Raw genomic sequence first — 19,475 nt, 5'->3', positions numbered from 1 at the left:
TAGAGGTCGCCCACCTAAGAAGAAATGTAATTATGGTTCACAGAAAGATGCTTTCATTGATGACCTATATGGTTGTTTTTCTGATGAGGACCAGCTGGTTTGAAGGAGACATATTATGCTCATTTTCTTCATTCCTAATTTTATTTTGGGTTACTAACAAAATAGGTTTACATGCTTTAATGCTCAAAAAACACATCCATTTTCTCAAACTGTCCAGTGCTGCCGCTCTGTCCCTCTCCCTCTGTTTTAGCTCCTGTCTCTTTAAGGCCCCCTCCCTCCTGAATACCCAGTCTGCTCTGATTGGTCAGCAAACACACGCCTGAGCCAGCACCGCTCACCGTGTCTCTAGTCATCTCTGTCGTGCTTTCAACTTCCAGTTAGCTTCACTTCTACTGTGAATATAGACATTAATTAGGCAAATGTGTGACATGGCGGCATAGTTGATGTCACAAAGTCAAAAAATTTGACGGCAGGACTACTGATGAGGCGTTTCAGGAGCAGTGATTTCTGTGGGAGAGAAGCTCCTGTTGATGAAGACTTTGAGCTTATTAACATTCAAGACTTAATACATGCAAGAACCCAATTAACACACTGAAGGAAAGGGAAAAAAACGGAAAGTAACAGGTCTCCTTTAAAGGTGCACATAACTGAGGGGTGAAATGTTGAGACAAAGTGAAGTGGACCGATCAAACAAAGGCGTAATCAATAACATGTTATTTGCATTAACAAAACATCTATTAAACCGGGTTATTGGCAACATTCAAGAAACAATAGAGCTACGACGCTAGTGAGGATATCAAGATTCACTAGATTTATTCAGAGAGTAAAATGACACGTACAGTGCAACATGGAGAGAATGGAAAAAAACGATGAAGCTCATTAAGCAAACATGTCAGTCAAATCCAGAGAACGAGGAAGCCTTTCTTGGTCTCAGGTTCAGTGTCAGTATAGCAGCAGGATCTCGTGTCTTTTCTGTCTAAGAACGCTGGCAATTTAGGCAAAATTTAATATAATATACTTTATATGTATATAGAAAATGATGAAAAATGTGCACGAAACAAAAAAGTTCATGATCTCAAAAAATGTTATTCAACATTTATTGAATATTGAGCTTATTGTGAGCCAATTAGTTTCCTTATTGTTAAAATTCAGTCGACATCAGGGGGCAGAAAATCTGCTTCTGAATGACATGACGGAAACAGTTTGAGTACTATGTGCACTACAGGGTCAGTGATACTGATGTACCATGCTAATCAGCAGCAATGGACAGCCCCCTCCAATACATTCATGCTGTTAGCTCAACTCTTGTCTGTTCCTCTGTGTTTGACAAGTGTGCGGTCATGATTTTCAGTGATCTAGTTGCCCAAAGAACCACTTAATATTTAAAATGCTTCTTTGAAGCATCTGAATGCTCTGAAATATTTGCGATTTTCTTTTTTCTTTATACTGGATGTGTAGTTATCCAGCACTCATCACCACAAGTGTGATGGATGACAGCTGCTGCTCGGCTGCTGTGTCTCATTTGCCCAGAAAATGTACTTCACTTTGTCAGCTGATGGTGATAAAGCTTGTCGAGATCCTTCTCCGTCGTATTCACGGCGGCAGCGGGACTGACCCGTTGACCTGCGTGAGCAGCTACAACGTGAATGGCTGAAATGAAAGGTTCGGTTCACGTTAAATGTAGGAGGAGGATGATGGTTGTTTTGATTTTTCTGTTCGTCTCCCCAGTGTGAGCGCAGACCCGTCATTTTAGAAAGTCTGCTTTCTTCTGAGCAGTTCCACCCGGGGTCCCAGACTTAAAGTACAGCGTGTCCTCTGGGCTTTTGTCTCTCGCTGAGATAATGTGGGGCTCATTAGTTGTCTGGCAGGAACAAATAATAGCCTGGGTAAAATGTTGCAGGGTTTAATTAACAACAACGCTGTCATAAACTACATATTAATATCAAAATCCATTCCTGCTGAGAAACAGATTTTTACACTGCCTGTCATGTGGTATAATGCTGTATGACCAGTTTACAGTCATTTTGATGTAGAAAATCTCATTTTAATTCATATATTTGTTGCTGTACTGATTAAATGTAACATATTCACATGTTTATAAGACAGGATGCAAAGCTAAAGGTGATAATTGTGATTTCAGGTTTATTATTAAACCTGTAACAAGCAAATGTCATTTTCTGCGCAGAGAAATCTGAACTCTCTTGAGATTCATGTGACACATTAATAATCACAGTAATACAAATGATGAAGTCTTCAACTTCTCCAGACAGCTTCCTCTTCTTGTCTCGGAGAGGGAACAGCTTATCAGTCGTGTGAGCTGAATGTTCGCTACGTCAGAACTCAACTTTTGCTTTTTCCCCCTTTTAAAAATGCGTCAACACTTAATCTAAACTGGACACAAACAGGTTGTTGATGGCGGTGACACTTGCTAATAGTCGAGGATAGGTGGATACCTTTTTACCTCACGTGACTCTGAGAGAAAACCTGCTCATTCACCTGAAGAAGAAGAAGAATCCCTCTTCACTTTCTGGGCTGAACCGTTTTAAAAAATGCTGAGGAGCATTTCTCTAATTTGCTCTTTCAAAGTGCTACATTTGCATGTCTTTCATCAGCGGCTGACCACGATGGACCCTGTGAGGTTTAATAATAAATTGTGCTGAAAAAAGTCAAATGATGACGTTCTAGCTGGAGCTGGGTTTTTTTATTAATAGCATGAAACAATGTTAAGCTGTAGACTCACAGATCCAGACCACTGGGAGCATAATGTGTTGTGTTTCCCCAGTCGGTCTTCAAAGTATTTTTCAGTGTTATTAAAAAGAAGAGCAGACCAGCACTGACATGCAACCCACACAGGGGCCATGGCAACAGACCAAGAGCTTCTCATCAGTACCCACAGTCCCAGCGTGTTCGCCCAGTGTCTCTGCATAGGACTATCACTCCCTCTTTTATTGTGTCTTCAAGGCAGTCGCATGATGTAAACAGTGTTTGAACAATTACGAGGCTGTGTGTCTCCGAGCGGCTCTGTTAAGAATTGTTCTAACAGTCTACCTTGTTACAGGCGACGCTGGCTCGTCCTATATATGTTATATGAAGAAGTGGTGGTGGGAATTCGCTGTTCTGGGGACGTCAGCTGTGTCGTGATGAAGAAGAAGAAAGGCAGTCGCGCTCTCGTTGTAGCGATTCCAGCTTTGATCATCCTGACTGTCTGTTGAAGCTGCTACTATTGGTATTTGTAGCAGAAACGGTATCCAGGCGTCTCTGCTGCGAGCTGAATTAAGACCGGCTTTTATTGCTTTCTATGCACAATTTGTTTATGCATAAGTTGGCACACAGATAAATGCAGTACGCGCACCACTGATAAATAGCGAGGCAACTATCTATTGTCATCTGCTGGTAAATTGCCAGTGAATTTAAATGTGTCACATCTCCAATACTGGATGAACCTGAGCAAATGGAAAGCGTTTTTGCCCTTCTGAACCTCTGGAAGTTCAGCCCTCATTGACTTTTAATAAAATGCTACTTTGACTTCTTTTCTTTTTTTTTTTCCTCGGTGGCTTTAGTGGCTTAAAAACTTTCCGGTGGCTTTTAATGCCGTTCATCTGGCCAAATTATTGCCTTGCGTCTAAATGATCCAAATTGCAGCCTTACAGCTCTCACAAGCTGTTTCTTAAATGCCACTTAGCTGCTGGAGCCCAGAGTGTGCTCTTGTTGATTTATTAGGAGATGAAATGGCTGAAAACCAGCAGAGCGACAAGGAGACGTATCCACTCCAGAGGTCACCCACCTTGTGCCCGTCTGCCTCATAGTTCAGGAGCTCGCAGTCGCTGCTCGCAATCTTTTGTCTGTTTCGGATTCTGAGATGTGCATCTGAATGCATGCGAGTCTCCAGGGGATACCTTTGATGAATATTTCATAAACCGCGACGGGCCTTTTATTACAGGAGATTGGTCGTATTCAAATAACGTGTTCACCTCAACAATAAGCAACAGGATTCATTCAGCGGCGGTGACAAGGAGCAGATTGTTCTTCTTGGTTACTGGGCAGGGAGAGGCACAAAGGGAAGATGCAACGAGGAACAATACGATGTCAGGGAAGAGGAAGAGGAAGAGAAATGGCACCGTCAGAGCCGGAGCCTTTGTGTACTTTAAATTCATTTCATTTTTACCACTTTTTACCGGCTGTTGATAGAGGAAGACATATCTATCTCGTGTTAGCTTGTGGAATTTGGGGTATGTTACATCATTTGTCACGTCCCCAAAAGGCAGCTTAACAGCATCTTTAAAGGCCTTGTGAGGTCCCTCTGTTCTCTCTTACAGTTGGCAGGTGAAGATAAAGAAGTATACTCTCGGCCATGTTGGAAAAGGCCTTTTTTCTTGGTGTTATTGAGGTTAAGAAAAAAGCCACAGTTTCCTCTTTCTAGTTTATCTGGGGTTTGGCTAAAAACTTGAAAAATAAAGTGTTGGAAGCAGATCAAACGTTGGTTAAATGTAAGTTAGCAACATTTCATTTTTCAGCCTGGGTAGGGTCGGTGTCACATTTGTTTGAACACACGACTTTATGTCTTGGAAAAACCTCCATGGTATGTTTACAACGCCAAGATTGTGTGTTATGGATTTTGTAAAAGTTGTACCTGAGAAAAAAAAGATGAAAAAGGAAAGAAAATATGTACTTTTTAAGCAAAAAGTCCAGGGAAACATCATATTCCCCGAGCTGCTGTACAAAGAAAGTAAAACCCTTTGTTGTTTTCACTTTGATTTTTATTGAGATCATAGAAACAAACAACACATCGAACAACAATATGTCCCAGTCCCCGAGTTTGTTTCACAATAGCGTGTTGACCAAAAGTACTGAATAGCTCCCCAAAGTTCCCCCTGCCCTCCTCCCTCCTGAACGCGGCTCTATTATGAGCACAGTAGCACGTATCAAGGTGATTTATTGCCAGAGAGAGCTCAAGTTGTTTAAAATGACTGGTGTGATTAGTCATATATGCTTCAGAGCTGTAAAAAAAAGGGGGGTGCACAGTGCTCCTGTAAATTAACAGCAGCTGCAGACTGTAGTCGACCACGGCGAGGTGGTCAAACGTGATAAGCGGCAGAGTCGCTCGGGGACAAGAAGAGAAACTGGGTCGTTACACCCCCTTTCAGGTATGAGTAGGTTGACAGAAGAGAAAAGGGAGGCTACGTTCGAGATTCAGAGGCTCCACAAAGAATAGATTTCAGCAATGAAAATAAAACGGGAGAAGCATGATAGTCTGTGAACTCTGCCAAAATTCCACACTGCACAAATATGCTCCATTTATTCCACCAGCCCTCAGATATCTCCACACTCCATTATCCCTGACAAAAAGGTACTCCTGGAGGAACCCTTTCATTTGCTAACTGGATTTTGTTTGTACAAAAAAGTGTTATTTCCTTTTTTCCTCCACTTTTTTAGACTAAAGTGCTTTACAGAAAACATTTTTAACCTGTATCTGGGTTCACGCTGAAACAACAGACAGCGGCCGAGCAGTGAGTTTGGGACAAGGTGTCGTCGCACCTGAGCAACAGGATGGGTTTGGTTGCCAACGACTCCCCAAAACTACGTATGTTACCGTTGGACTACCAGCAGCGTAGTTGACGTTGTGAGCTAGTTACAGCTCGGATTTTAGATTTATATTTCTGTATGACGTGTTAATTACTGAGAGGTGCTGTTTGTCAAAGCTAGCTGTTTCCTACTGTTTCCAGTTAAGCTAATCGCCTCCTAGCTTCATATTTAGAGCCAATAGGTTCTCACCCCCAACTCCTCAAATATGGCAGCATGGTGGCCTGAAGAATGAAACTATGCCAATCTACTTACTTAACTCTAGTGGCTACAAGGTCAAGTTAGGAACAAAAACCACTCTCAGCGTCAGGTAAGACTTTCAAAATAAAGCCATCTGACAAACTCCTGAGGGAAAGTCTACTCAGACTTTTCTTTGCTATTTATACTCCTGTGCTCGAGGGGATCGCCCAGAAAAGAAGCTAAAGGCGTTATTACAGCATCAAAAGACCAACTGACCGAGCTGCTCTTCTTATGCATCGGGAATGAGGACGAGCTGTTAGCGTACCGACATGAGAGAGCGATCTAACTCGTCATTTAACTCTCTGCAAAAAATGGAGACTCAACTCCATTATCTTGTGAAGCTCAAGCTCATTTTCACTACCTCCCCGTCTATATAAACAACTTCTTTCAATGGGATTTTGAATGGACTTACAATAATATGTTTTTTCAGTGTGCTGCACATTAAAGGAGAAATGTAACCGCAGATACTCAAGCCGTTAAGTATCTTCACTTCATGATGAATGCACTTCAGGAGTGGGGTTTTTTTTTTTGTGATGAAATGCCATAATTCACTTTTTGGTAAATGCACTCTCTTTTAACTGGCTGCCGCATTACGTCGTGGCCTCTTCTGACTTCAGGTCGTTTTATACCTTTACTTCTGCTGTGGGTTCGTGCGATTATTAAAACATCATTTCAAAATGGGCCGACTAGAAAGAAAGCTTTTGCTCTTTGCTCCCGTAAAACTGAATAAAGAATCTGACCTTCTTCGTAGACGTTTTTTAGGATGTTATACATGTTTCTGTGGTGATACTACTCTGCTTGAAATATCTTGTAGTAGAATCACACCGTTAAAACTCGCCAGTAGCTGTTTGTTTTAACAGCGTTAATGTGCTTCAGGAAGATGGCTCCATTAAGCTTTTGCATCTTGACACGTTGTAGCTCTTTCGTCGAAAGGCTAATGACCTTAGCGTTTTCCTTAACTGGCCTTTGGCATTGGCAGCTGTAAAACATTTTAACATCAAATTGATGCTTAAAGTAATTGCTTGGGTGAATTCCCAAAAGCACTTTAACCTCACGCCAACCTAGTTTTAGCTTTTCATTTAATGCTACATACACCACATACTCAGATTGTGATTTTTGTATGGCTTCCAAGAGCATATTAAAATGCCACAAAAATGCTAAGAGTTCAAGCCCGAGTATACAACATCATACATTTCAGCAAGATCAAAAGAAAGTTATTATTTTTGTCAGTCTGGTGAGTAAATATCCTGGCTTCAGCACATTTTTAAATGAAGTTATTCATTGGTGTTTGTTGCTGCTATTGATAGAATTTCCTGGAGATAAAAAAAAAGGGCAAACTCGGGCACAGCTTCATAATTGCTTGCATGCAGCTATTTACCTCCACATATAACAAAACCACAGAAAAGGACTGTTGCTAATTACAATGCAGAAATGTTTCAGTGCCTACAAATGTTTATATTTAGAGCCAGGGTCTGATTTTGCATCCTTTCATTACACACTGACTGGGCACCGGCATACAGCTTCCAGACATAAGTCGAGACGACGTGCATTGGCTTTGTGTTTTGGAAGATTCCTCTGAAACGCTTCCAAGAAAGCTTCGTGTGGTTGTTGATCTGAATGTTAAGGATATTTCGGTAAGAAAAATAAAAGCCGACGGAGTATAATGTTAAATAAAGACTTGTTCTAGTCTTAAATTGTGGATAACTTCCAGCGCAGGTCTCCTGTGACTCAGGTAACCGTTGTTGGTTTCAGTTGAACGCACAGGTTAAGATATTTACTGACTTTACTCCCCGGATATGATGGCAGGACTCTACAGGGTTTCAGAAGAGGAGCATCTGTTCTTCAGCGGCTACATTCATAAAATAGCATTCATTTTACCCAATTTCTGCATGTGTTACAAGCATGAATACAAACGTGCAGCCCATTCAGATCAAGTAACGGATGCACTGTGGCTGTACTTGAATATGAAGACCATTTGTTGCTCCTAACCTCCTTTTGTCATCACTTTGAAGCATCAATAAAGCCGATCTCAGCACAGCTGTTGACTGCTGTTCAACATTATATGAGGCGCAATCAAATTTCATACTTTTCAGTTGTATGACAAAAGAAAACAGATGTCGAAGGTACAGAAGCTAGTTTGCAGTGGAACTTTTACTTTTGCAAATTACGGGCATGGCAGATTCACGAGGGATTAAAATGATGGACAACCTGCAATTATTGCCAATTATTAGAGTTTCCCAGGTAATATTAATCAAAAATGACCCACCCATCCACCCAAACCTCTTCCTTATATGAACTTTGTCGCCCTTCATACTCAACAGGTGACATTTTTATCTCTATGAGGAAATGCAAACATGTGGTGCAAACGTGCAATAAATGTACGCGTCTCATCGACAAGGACGTAAAAATTAACAAAAACCAAAAGACAGATGCCGTGTCATCATAAAACGGGGTCACGTAGAGCCTCGCGCTGTATTTCCGCTGTTTGCAACATGTTGCACCGAGCTATATTCTGCTCGCTGTCAGTTTGTCTTCAGTGAGATTGATGTCATGCACTGCCAATGGGCTCATTTTACCCTGTACCAACTAAGTTGATGGCGCATTAGTAACTGACCAGTATTTCCTAAATTGAATTTTCCGAGCTGGCGCCCGTCCAGAACCAGCTGCTTGCATTCAGCAAGGTGTCACCAAACAGCAGCCTGCATGTGTTTGGCAGCCGCGGAGCATTCCTACTTCATTTATCCAAATTCTCCAGACCTTGGGAGTTGACAGGCTTGGTAATCAGTGTCCACAAGCATAATCCCCCATGGTCTCAAGACACCTCAAAATCAGATCTCTCCCTCTCTCTCTCTGTCGCTCTCTGTTTCTCCCTCGCTCCCTCTCAAATTTTATATAGAAAATCTATTAAATTCACCTTGCAAGGCAAAACACAATCACAAATATGCTTCCACACAGTGTCTGACAGGGAGTACACAAGCGCTCACATGTTCAAGGGGGCCATCTGCATTACTGTTCCTGGGTGGGAAATCTATACCTGGCTGTAATTATTTCCCTTGTGGATCCTCATTTTCAGGTAATATCTCCATAGGAACCTGCTCCCACTCTGCTCTCAGCTTCATGTATTATGTTGCCAAGACTTCTCCTCCCAGGTTTGTTTTCATTACCTGTAATTTTTCTTGTGTTTCTGTTCAAACTTCAGCGTGTGTGTGTGTGTGTGCCTTTAATTGTCATTATTCCAGGGGAGGATTAATTATTCTGGCAGTAACGGTGTTCGCTTTTATTTGTAAAGGTTACACCTCTGCAGTGGCAATTTCCAGTGTGTCTGACAGAGAGGTTCGGTTTTTTACTCCGGAGAAAATGAGAAACTCTAATAAAAACAACATTGCCGACCAGAGTGCGACCAGAGTACCTGGGAGACATTAGTAGACATTAGATATGTGACTGCCCATGTGAGGAGACTTGAGCTTTGAAAAATAAGTCTGGTTTGCTGGCTGCTTGAAGACAAGGAGCCAGCAGTAGAGACAAGAGGAAATAAAACCTGGAAAGAAAAGCTGAAGTGATCATCTGCCCAGCTGTTTTCAGTTTAAATCAGATGCCAATAGTAATACTTCACAGATGTAAATCCAGGACAATAAGGCACGGATAAAAAGCGGTATAAACGACAGTGAAAGCTTAAGTGTCTGAAGTCTTCACTAGTCTTGATGTTACACAAGCGGTGACGCTGCTGGCACGCTACGATCGAGAGGATCTGGGGACATCAAACTCTGAATGACTCAGCACCCAGACGGCATGACTGTCAGTGCAACTCAGGAATCTCCTTAAAACACAAAAAAGTCCTCCAATCAAATACAGGGATATGATCCATTCACTGTCTATTCTAAGCAGCTCTCAAGCAGGAAAGCCTCACTGTCACATGTAGCCAGTCGAAGGCACAATCTGTGATTCAAATGTGAACAGTTCAGGTTTTAAACACGCTCTCACCCAAACAACTGACAGACAGGTCTATCCATCAGCAAACCATCAGGATACAGCTGAGTGATGAATGTTTTAAGGGGCTGATTAAGGTTTATTCAGGTAATATTCACAAGCACAGGTTGCGTATGATTACCAGCCACGACAGCGAGCTGCTGTGAGTCTATCGGGGCTCTTCCACTTGCACTTTTGGCCCACGCCAAACCATGCTGCGGCCATTTGCATTCCCATTACCACCAAGGAGTGGACCTTCTCCGGAGTAGGTCCAAAGAGCCACCCCGTGACGACCCCCTGCCTGTGTTGCCAGACCCAACTCATGTCTTGGCAGAAAACCTGAGAGAAAAGGCATTTTTAGTTTAGTGTGCCTGTTTTTTACTTTCAGCTTTCTGCTGTATTTTACTACGTCATCATGTTTTACTCTCAGCTGTTTCAGGGGTCGTCTGTAGTTACTGCTGGTAAAACTGAACAGTTCCTGGTTGTTCTGCTTCATAATAAAAGCTTTTTAATAACTTAATAACGGCGGTTTTATTGTGAAGAATTTATAGGAAATTAAACACGTCGCTGCCAAATTAATGGAGCTTTGTTCGCAGTTGTTGTTTTTTTATATAGTCCTGCGGGGAGGGAGAGAGTTTACAGCCACTCCTCTGACCTCCACACTAGACACAAGCATCATCAGTTAAAGACACGCCTTCGAGCAGGTAGCCCTGATGTGATGGAAATGCAGATCCCTGCCGCGCTGGGCTGATGTGCCGAGTCAGACTGAGTAGACACCGTGTGTGTGCCTGTGTGTGTGTGTCTTCATGGGAAAATGCGACCCTGGACACACCTCCTGTAGCAGGAACTACCACGGACCGTCTGTCCGTCTGTCTGTGGACGGATCTTGCCACCGCGATAACGTCACAACCGTGCGAGACGCAGCCACAAAATTTCAGGCCCAGTCCAAAAGTGGGCGTGGTCCCACCCATACAGCCGAGGGTGTGGGAGCTGATGTGATCCCATTGTGAGATGGTCTCCAGTTTTAATTACTGTCAGTTGAGGACACACACACAGACTCACAAGCACAATACTAGCCACGCTGTCAGGTGGTGGGTGCACTCATCTTGTCGGAAAATGCTATATGAAGCAAAGATCACAGATTTAGTCTTTAGTTGTTCAAAAACCACCTATTTTTACATTTTCTTCATGAGAAACTTCTTGCAGACGTTCAATTAATGGCTCTCGACTGCAGAAAACCTAAAGGGCATTTACTGAAAACACATAATGTTTCAACGCCGTGTGGGTCTTCATCAGAGTCTGCAGTGAAAACACACGTTAGCCACTGAATTAAAGTTTGTTGTCGTAAATCCGTGTCGGCTCCATGTGAAGCAGCTGAGGCGCGTTCCTTCAGAACATAATGTACGTTTGCACGACTTGATATCGCCGCGTTGTTCGTTGCTCCAGGACCGTCATCGCGACTGACCAGTCATGTTTTCTGTATTGTCACAGCTTTGCGACTCACATGAGGGAAGTTATCTTTTGTTACACGTGCTAAACACTGTGAGAGGAAATATTTTCTGTCTGTTTTGTTTTTCCCTCGTGTTCCTGTGTCTTCCTGTTTCCTTTTGTACTTTGTTTTGCTTTTGTCTCTTGGATTTCTCCCGTTTTGTCATCTGCCTTTGTTGCTACATTTTTCTATTTTGTATTTACGTTGTTAAAGCTAGCTGTTCCTTCTAATTACTCGCCTGCCTGCGTTTGGGTCCTCTTTGTTCAACCGCAACAGGAGGTTTGTTGGATAGTTGAGCATGAAAAAACTCTGCTCACAAGTGATTCACATCCTATTTCCTGTTTCTACTATAATAATAAAGATGATCTCTCCCTAACCCTTTTGAGTTTCTACCTAGAAATAACTCAAACACATGAGTAGTTTTAGTCTCTAAATTTGTACTGTGTACTCATTTGTTTTGGCAATTATGATTTGCACAGAAATGTAATTGCTGCTTTTATTAAGTTTTAAGTTTCATTACGATTTTGACATCAGAGAGCGGAGTTTGTATCCTGACTCGTGCCCGTGGTTCGTGTCAGTGATGTGTTCGTGGTTTCAGCTGATGTTAATGATGTGTTTCAAGTCGAGCTGACCTTCTTCTATATTTAACCAAGACCGTGATCTTGGCTAAGTTCTGTGGATGCTGAACAATTAAAAAAGTTTTAACGCTATTTGTTATGAGTGGATCTTTAATTGCAGTAGAAAATATTACAGAAAAGACAGATGAAATACAGACAGTATGAACAGTAAAATTAAACATGTTGTCATAATCTGGGGAACATTACACAGTTACATAAATATATTGTTATTATTATATAATAGTATTTCAGTATGAGGCTGCTTTGTCTAGAATAAATGCTTAAAATATACTGAAATACATCACATAAATAACCACAATATACGGCTTGTTTTGACACATTTTGTCAAACAGAATTTGAAGCCACACGTCTGAATGTGTTAAAAAAAAACCAGCAAGGACTTTATAAGGACTCAAACCAAAAGGACACGATGTACGCCAGTGTGACTGTCTAAGCTGCTGCCCACCTCGATCTATCACAGGGCTGCCTATGGCTCCCAGGAGGCCGGTGCACTGTGCAGCCCCCGCGCCACCTTGTCCCCCCGCCCTCGCCTCCACCGCCATCGCCACCCCGCCGTGAGTGACAGGCATCCAGTTCCGCCTGACTGGAGCCTCTATCTCCTAACCCTCAAGGACAAGCAAGAGGACATATTGTCATCAACTCATCTCTCTTATTCCCACGGCCGCCTCCTCCATAGATGCACATATAAACACGCTCTCTCTCTCTCCGCACACACACACACACACAGTACCAACTGAGACCCACTCACCTGTAACAACATCTACGTGACCTTTGCTTAATGCCTTCGGGTGCCACACCAGAACCCATTCGACACAAACAACCCCGCAGGTCTGGCTGTGCCTGCCGCTTCTCATTCACTCCATTCACCGTGAGTCTGTGTTTGAAACAACGGAGATTGTTAAGAACCACTTCAGAAAGAAACCTTGAACAGAGGAAATAAACAAGCCTTTGTTTGTGAAGGCTTCCACACAGATCGCCTCACGCTCCCGAGCTCCGATGGTTTCCCAGCGGTGGAGATCTGATTCTTTATCTCACACTGTACAACAGTCTGAGGCATTTTGTGATGTGAGAAAAGACCAACTCATCTGGACGGATGTCGGACACAGTAGAAGGAAGTTTCTCAATATATAACAAGGCTTTGTTTGCAGGAATGTTTCATCGGCAATCAATGTGGATTTCAGCTCAGTGCTGTTAAACCTTTTGTTACGATCAGTGAGTGACGCAGAACATAAGACAAAGAGAGTTCGGTTAACAGGAATGACTGCAGCACGGTTAGGAGACGGAGATGATGTGGGAATGATGTTGCGGGAGAGGTTCAGGAGGAGGCCGGAGCGAGGCGAGGGGCTGGAGTGAAGCAGAGGCGAAGAGGCAGTTTGACAAGCAGGCAGGTTAGACAGGTGAGAAAGCAGTGCACTGTGAGTGTCAGCATGAGAAGACACAGAAACAACAAGTGCTCAAAATGACGAGGGCTTGAGAATGTGAGGCTACGACAAGTAGCTAAGACCACGATCTGGCGAGAAATGGATGGAGAACTGAGGTTGATATATAACAAGTGATCGAAGGGAGCCAGAAGAGTAAAGGCTCAGGGGCGCTCAGCGTTACATCCAGATACAGACGGAGACTTCTGCCTGTACTCGGACCAGATACGGACCAACAGAGCAGTACCTCTAGTAGTCGTAGGGGGCAGTGTAGCTAATAGTCTGATGTGATATTGCTTAACATCCATGGCAACATCCAGGACACGTGAAAGTATGTGGGCGGTGATGGTTATATCATTTGAAACGGACACATCTGTGTTAGTACCTGAAAGGTAAAACCAGGGAAAACCAGACCCAGTTAGGGAGAGACTGGAAACACAGGGGAGCGAAGGACACAAGAGACAGCTGGGAAATACTCTGGGCCACATCTACAGCCTCGACAGTTTTAAGTGTTCAAATCCGCTGCTCAATTTTGAAAACAAAAAGAAACAGGAACATCCAGAAGACTTCTCTACATTGTTGGCACTTCTTCACCGTCTAATAAACTAACTCCTCTCATTCCTGCAAGCTGTTTGTGCACTTCAACATGCTGTTAGAAGTTGTTACGCCGCCGAGGCTACAGGGAGTGGACGCCGAACTTCAGATTAGAGTCTGCCGCAGCAGGAAACTTCACATGATGACAGGAAAAAACGCTTTTGAATTTTTAAGAGTCAAATCTCCCAGAAAATCATGAAATGAGATTCCAGAGCGCCGCGCAGTCTCTCGAAGAACGGCCTGATTCCTTAACAAAGAGCGTTTCATCTGAAATGGGGGTTTATTAGAAAGACGGGCTGGGAGCGGAGATGTTACACACTATGTGCTGGCGAATGTAGTGGAGTCGTTTAGCTGCTGAAGAGCTCTGGAGACCAAAACAGAGCGAAAAGAGGCAACTGTTTGCTTTGTAAGGTGACGTAAAGTCGTGTTTGAAGCGTGTTGTGCTGCCCCCAACAGGCCAAACAAAGCAATTAAAGCAAAACACCAAAACACAGGACGATGTATCCATTAATTTAAACTATAACTGAGACAAGAAGGCAGATAGAAATAGTGTCAGGCTTCATTGTTAGTCAGCCTGTATCTGCCCGGTAGCAGACAAGAGTGGTGTCATTATTATAGCCATTATGTTGTTGCCATCAACACTTACTTCACTTGTCTATTTCCTGTTGTTGTTCCAGTTGTTGATTCACATTGTTCTTGTGACCCGAATAAAATAAGAGACAAATTACATTCAGTACATCTGTGAGTGCATCTGATCGATCTAATCCAGAGGTTCCCAGTCTTTTCAGACCACTTTCCAGAAACAAATACCAACATAAACAATGACAGAGCCACCTGGCGTGTAGCGACAACAGCCAGCCCGGCGACGTCCTTTTACTTTCTTGCTAGAAGTAGCACCGCCCGGCTCGGCTGCTGATGCCGACCTCGCTTTGGCTGTCATCCCTGGAGATTTTACATCACAAAATCGCACGGTGAAAGCAAGGTTTATAGAAAATGGGGTTGTTAGTCTACATTCACAGTTGCATGTTAAAACAAAAAACACAGGTACAACCTTCTCGTCAGAACATCTGATCCGTCTGATAAACTGGATGATAATAGAGCAAAATGTGGGCTGAGTCTTTGTTGTAAATCTGAACTCAAAGTTCACTCACCATCTTTTTTTGTTGCTTTCCGCCGCACGTCAAGGCCGAGTTTGCTCTGTTGTCATGGGAATTAATAAGAGGACGGGACGCTGTGGAAAGCTGGAGGATGATGGAGCCTCGTGTCGGTTCAGACATCAACTTGTTCCACCGTGCGTCACAATAACCGGCTGGATCAGAGCCGCGTGGTTATTTACACACCTGCGTTATCTGCCGCCATTATTACCTGACAAGTTGATACTTCGGTTTTGGATTATATTCATTAACAAGAGGAACCTTTCTTCAAGAAGTGCTCTGACATTTCCTTCAAAGAGCAGAGTCTTTAACTTTAAAACTACATAAAACCATTTCAAACCATCTGATGGCCAATCTGTGACATAAGTGTCTCTGACTGATCTAATAAGTTAATGCCTGGTGTAATCTAGTGGTTTCAAATGTATGAAAGAGTGTAACACAAATCGGAGCCTTTCCCCACTCTCCAGGCTTTTTATCTGCCTGCTCAGTGTCGCATGTGAAGCTAATTAACTTTCATAGTTTTTCTGTCTCTTGAAAGGTTTTGTGACAGCTTCTGTGAGCTGCTGTTTAGAAATGCTACAAGATAAGCAAATTATGGGAAACAAGCTCTCTTTTAAATCTCCCATCGCACATTTCCAAACATAACCGTACGACGAAAAATAACGAGAGTCAGCAGAAAAACAAATTACGACGATCGTCTGCAAAAATATTGTGTTGTGTTTCTAAAAAATCTTCCCCCCCCCCCTCGTCGCAGCATAAATCACACTGCAAGTTTTCACCGACGTACTGTAGCGTCTATAAGTACCCGGAGAGGCCGTACAGAGGCGATTCATTTCTATTTTCAGAATGCCAATTATGGTGCACAGCAGCAGCTTTTGGATATCGAGCCGGCTGAAGTCAAACTGTTGTAATACATTATTATCTATTTCAACCTGGTGCGGTGGGGAAGATTCTCACCGCTGGATGTTCATCAGAAGTGATAGCCTGCTGAAAATGTAATTCACTGTTTTAGTATAAATCAATAAGCCTCCAGAATCTATTCCCCCTATTCCACCTTTATGTTAATATAAAAGAAATGCTCAGATAGTACTTTAATTCACCACACAGACTCTCAGACTGTTTAATAGCCCCAATTTTATCCATAACTGCTCAATTGACACTTAAATTTCAAACCCATCTTAATTTGGCTTCTCCTGACGATTTTTAAGTTCTCGCTTCTCTTTCCGAGCCAAGGCTACTGTGACCCGCGTTAATGGAGATTTATAGGCCGGTGCCGTTCTAACAGTGATCTCCTATCAAGAATTATACCCCATTTGATCATTATCACTCTGTTCTCCCAGCGAGAAGAAGAAAAAAAAACCAAGAAGAAGAAGAAAAGTCATCGTTATATGTGATGCAGTGGATGTAAATGTCCTGGAAACAGCCACAAAACATGTGAAAGAGCGTAAAAGTGGAAAGCTGATTCTGTGTTGGAGCCTTTAGAGGACGTTCAGATGTTTCTGACGAGGGATTATAAATCCTGACGGACTCCCATCCGAGCGCATTCATTAATCATGCGTCTCATTGGCGAAAGGCTCTGATTTGCCACTGAGACAGATGAAGATGAACTCAGCAATATATTTCTCATCATAACACAACCCTCGCATAAATATTAATAGCATCTTTTCAGCTGGTGGGCATGAATCATTTTTCAAGACGGGGGGAATTTTTTAAGAGCCGTCCATGCGTGTCCGAGGAAACAGTAAGCAAAGCAGCCGTGGTGAACAGCGACTGCTTTGAGGCAACAGTGAGGAGAAGGCTGTGACTGCACTGGTCTTTATTTTACTGACCTCAGGCGCCCTCGATCGATATAATCACAATATTAATAAGTACATTTACTCCAGTTGCGGTTGTGAGTATAATTTTGACTCACTTATACTTGAGTATTTCCACTTCACGACATTTTGGAGGCAAATATTGTACTTTGTCGACCGATAATCAGGCCACACCTCAGGATGCAGCCGATACATGTACGTTTTTTTACAACGCTGGGAGGTGTTTTTAAAACTCCTTTTAGCCTCATAATGAAACTTACTTCATTATTCTGTCTGACGTCCTGTTTCCTGTCAGCTGTTTTCTGTTTGATTGATTATTTTTCACTCGGCGTGCGACGCGTCGGTCCGGTCGTCGTCAGAGTGGTTGTTAGGAGCAATTAACAGACGACTGGAGATATATGTTGATTTAAGGGGTTGCTGTTCTGTAAGCTGGATTTATAACAAACCTCTGCAGATGCATCAATCTCATTTACACTTTTTTGGGGGTATTTTTCTGGATCCAGTCGCAGGAAAATGACATCCAAAGAAAATCTCTGAGCTGTGGGCAGAAGTCTCGACAGGCTTTTTCTTATATTCAGCACAGAGGCTCTTAAGCGATGAACAATTGTGACTGTCATTCTCTGCTTTTACTGACCTTTTACTATTCTTTGGCACAAAATGGCGACGCAGCCAACGATAAATACAAGACTGTCAGACTTCTGTCGGTGGTGTAAGGTTGTTCGTGTCGTTGCAGGTGTATGATCATCAGTACAAAGCCGTGTTGGACGGCGTGGAGACGGAGAGTGTGATGGAGATTGACCCGGGTCAACGCATTGAGATCTTCAGAATGGGAAACGGGAGCGAGGAGGTTCTTGAAGTGCACGACTTCAAGCATGTGAGTAAAAAAGGCTGAACAAGGCCACGCATTCACTTTATTATCTAGTTAATAACGTGTTTTTCTTCTGCGCCGATGTCTTCTCCTCTTTTGTCGCTCTCAACGAACAACACGTGACGAACCTTCGAGACATCCGAGAAAAGACTTTCTGCTTAGTGAGGCGAGCACATGGACCAGAACATGATTCTTTACTCGAGTCAAAGCAGGAAAGGAAAGGCTCTGAAAACGCAGTATAAAAGTGTTTCGTTTCGACGTTTCTGTGCGATGCTAAGTGAACCTCACGTCATATTGATATAATTCAAAGACTATTAAACTTAAAGGTAGAATGAGAAGGATTTGTCCGAGCTGTATGTAAACTTTTGGGTTAGTAAAGTGTCCCGAGCACAGCAAGAAAATGAGAAACTGAGAAAACACGGACAGAAAGCTGCAGATCCGAGACACTAACACGCCTTTTCTCCCCATCCGAGTCTCCATCTCTGCTTGTTTCCGTCCAAAGTACAGATAGTACTTACTTTGTACTTTGTGCTTCGTTACTTCCCACCTCTGGTATCTAGTGCACACAGAGCAGCTGATTCTGTACAGTAACTTCTTCGCCCTACCGAGACAAACACCATCAAGAAGCCCGTCTGTCTGCATTCATTTGTTTCTCGCACCTTTTTTTCAACTACAATTTCGGTCTCCGGCTGAACTCGTTATACACCTTTTCATTCCTAAATCCTCCTCGAGTGTGCAGGCGGTTACACCTCCGAGGAAGGGAGCGTGCTGCTTTGACCGGGTAATGAATGATCTTATTCTCACGCCGTTATTTACCGTGAAGTGTTGCAGCGTCACCGGATGCACCTCATCCCAGAAACACACACACAAAACACCTGCATTGAGTTGTTTTTGTGTCTGTGAATCGAAAATGGCTATATGATGGAAACCAAGGCTTTAACCTCTGTGTGTGTGGGTGGTAAGGGTGTGTGTCCCACATACACACACATGCATAAACACACGCGCCTGTTGCTTGTTCCACTTCCTGTCAGTGAAGCACATCCCCCGAGGAGATTTTGTTTGATTCAGCGCTCCGCCGTTGAAGACTAAGAAACAAGCGAGTGAGCAGAGTAATTCAGACCTCATTGTGAGCGAGAAAAAGGTAAAAGGAGAAACCACACAAAACGCACAATAGTTTACACTAAGTGGTACCTTGTGCGCTGACGTCGGAATAGATTTTTCTAATACACAAAAAAAAAGGGGGGGATGTTGCGTGTTATTACACAGCCTCCATCAGGCCCGAGGGCTGTGTGAGGAATGGAAAAACGAGGGGATTATGCCACCAGGACCGCGGACCACAGGCAGATCCATTCACTATTGTTTCAGGACCAATGTTCCACTCGTTTTAGCTGGAGAGAGAAGAAAAACACCGGAGGACGGAAAAAATCCTGAGAGAAGAACCACCAGGGTCATTTCTATGTTGATCTGAACTGATAATAAATATTCCTGACAAGTGAACAAAAGCACATTTAGAGAAAATTGGCCCTGAAAGTTGTTGATGCTCAATAAAATGACAAAGCGTCACAGCACAAACACATTTCAGCCGCACGCTTCAATGAGGCGAAGCCATCGTCAGACAAACAAAGAAATCTTAGTCTCCATGCTCCAGTTAGGTTTAGGCACAAAACCCACTTGGTTAGTTAGTGTTTTTTTATGTTTGTACAGCAAGCTAACA

At 43.0% G+C, this 19,475-nt stretch overlaps 1 protein-coding gene across 1 annotated transcript in view; it reads left to right on the top strand.

The window, feature by feature from the left end:
- Nucleotides 1–19,475, top strand: part of tnmd (tenomodulin) — a 47,260-nt gene that overhangs the window by 9,932 nt on the left and 17,853 nt on the right. Inside the window, exon 3 of the mRNA XM_073487640.1 lies at nucleotides 17,627–17,767. Within this exon, the coding sequence (XP_073343741.1) occupies nucleotides 17,627–17,767 (141 nt within the window). The remainder of the gene's footprint in view (nucleotides 1–17,626; nucleotides 17,768–19,475) is intronic.

Source organism: Pagrus major, chromosome 18, assembly GCF_040436345.1.
Source record: "Pagrus major chromosome 18, Pma_NU_1.0".
Lineage (NCBI taxonomy): Eukaryota > Metazoa > Chordata > Actinopteri > Spariformes > Sparidae > Pagrus > Pagrus major.
The sequence above is the reverse complement of the archived record's forward strand: the minus strand, read 5'-3'. Positions and strand labels throughout refer to the sequence as shown.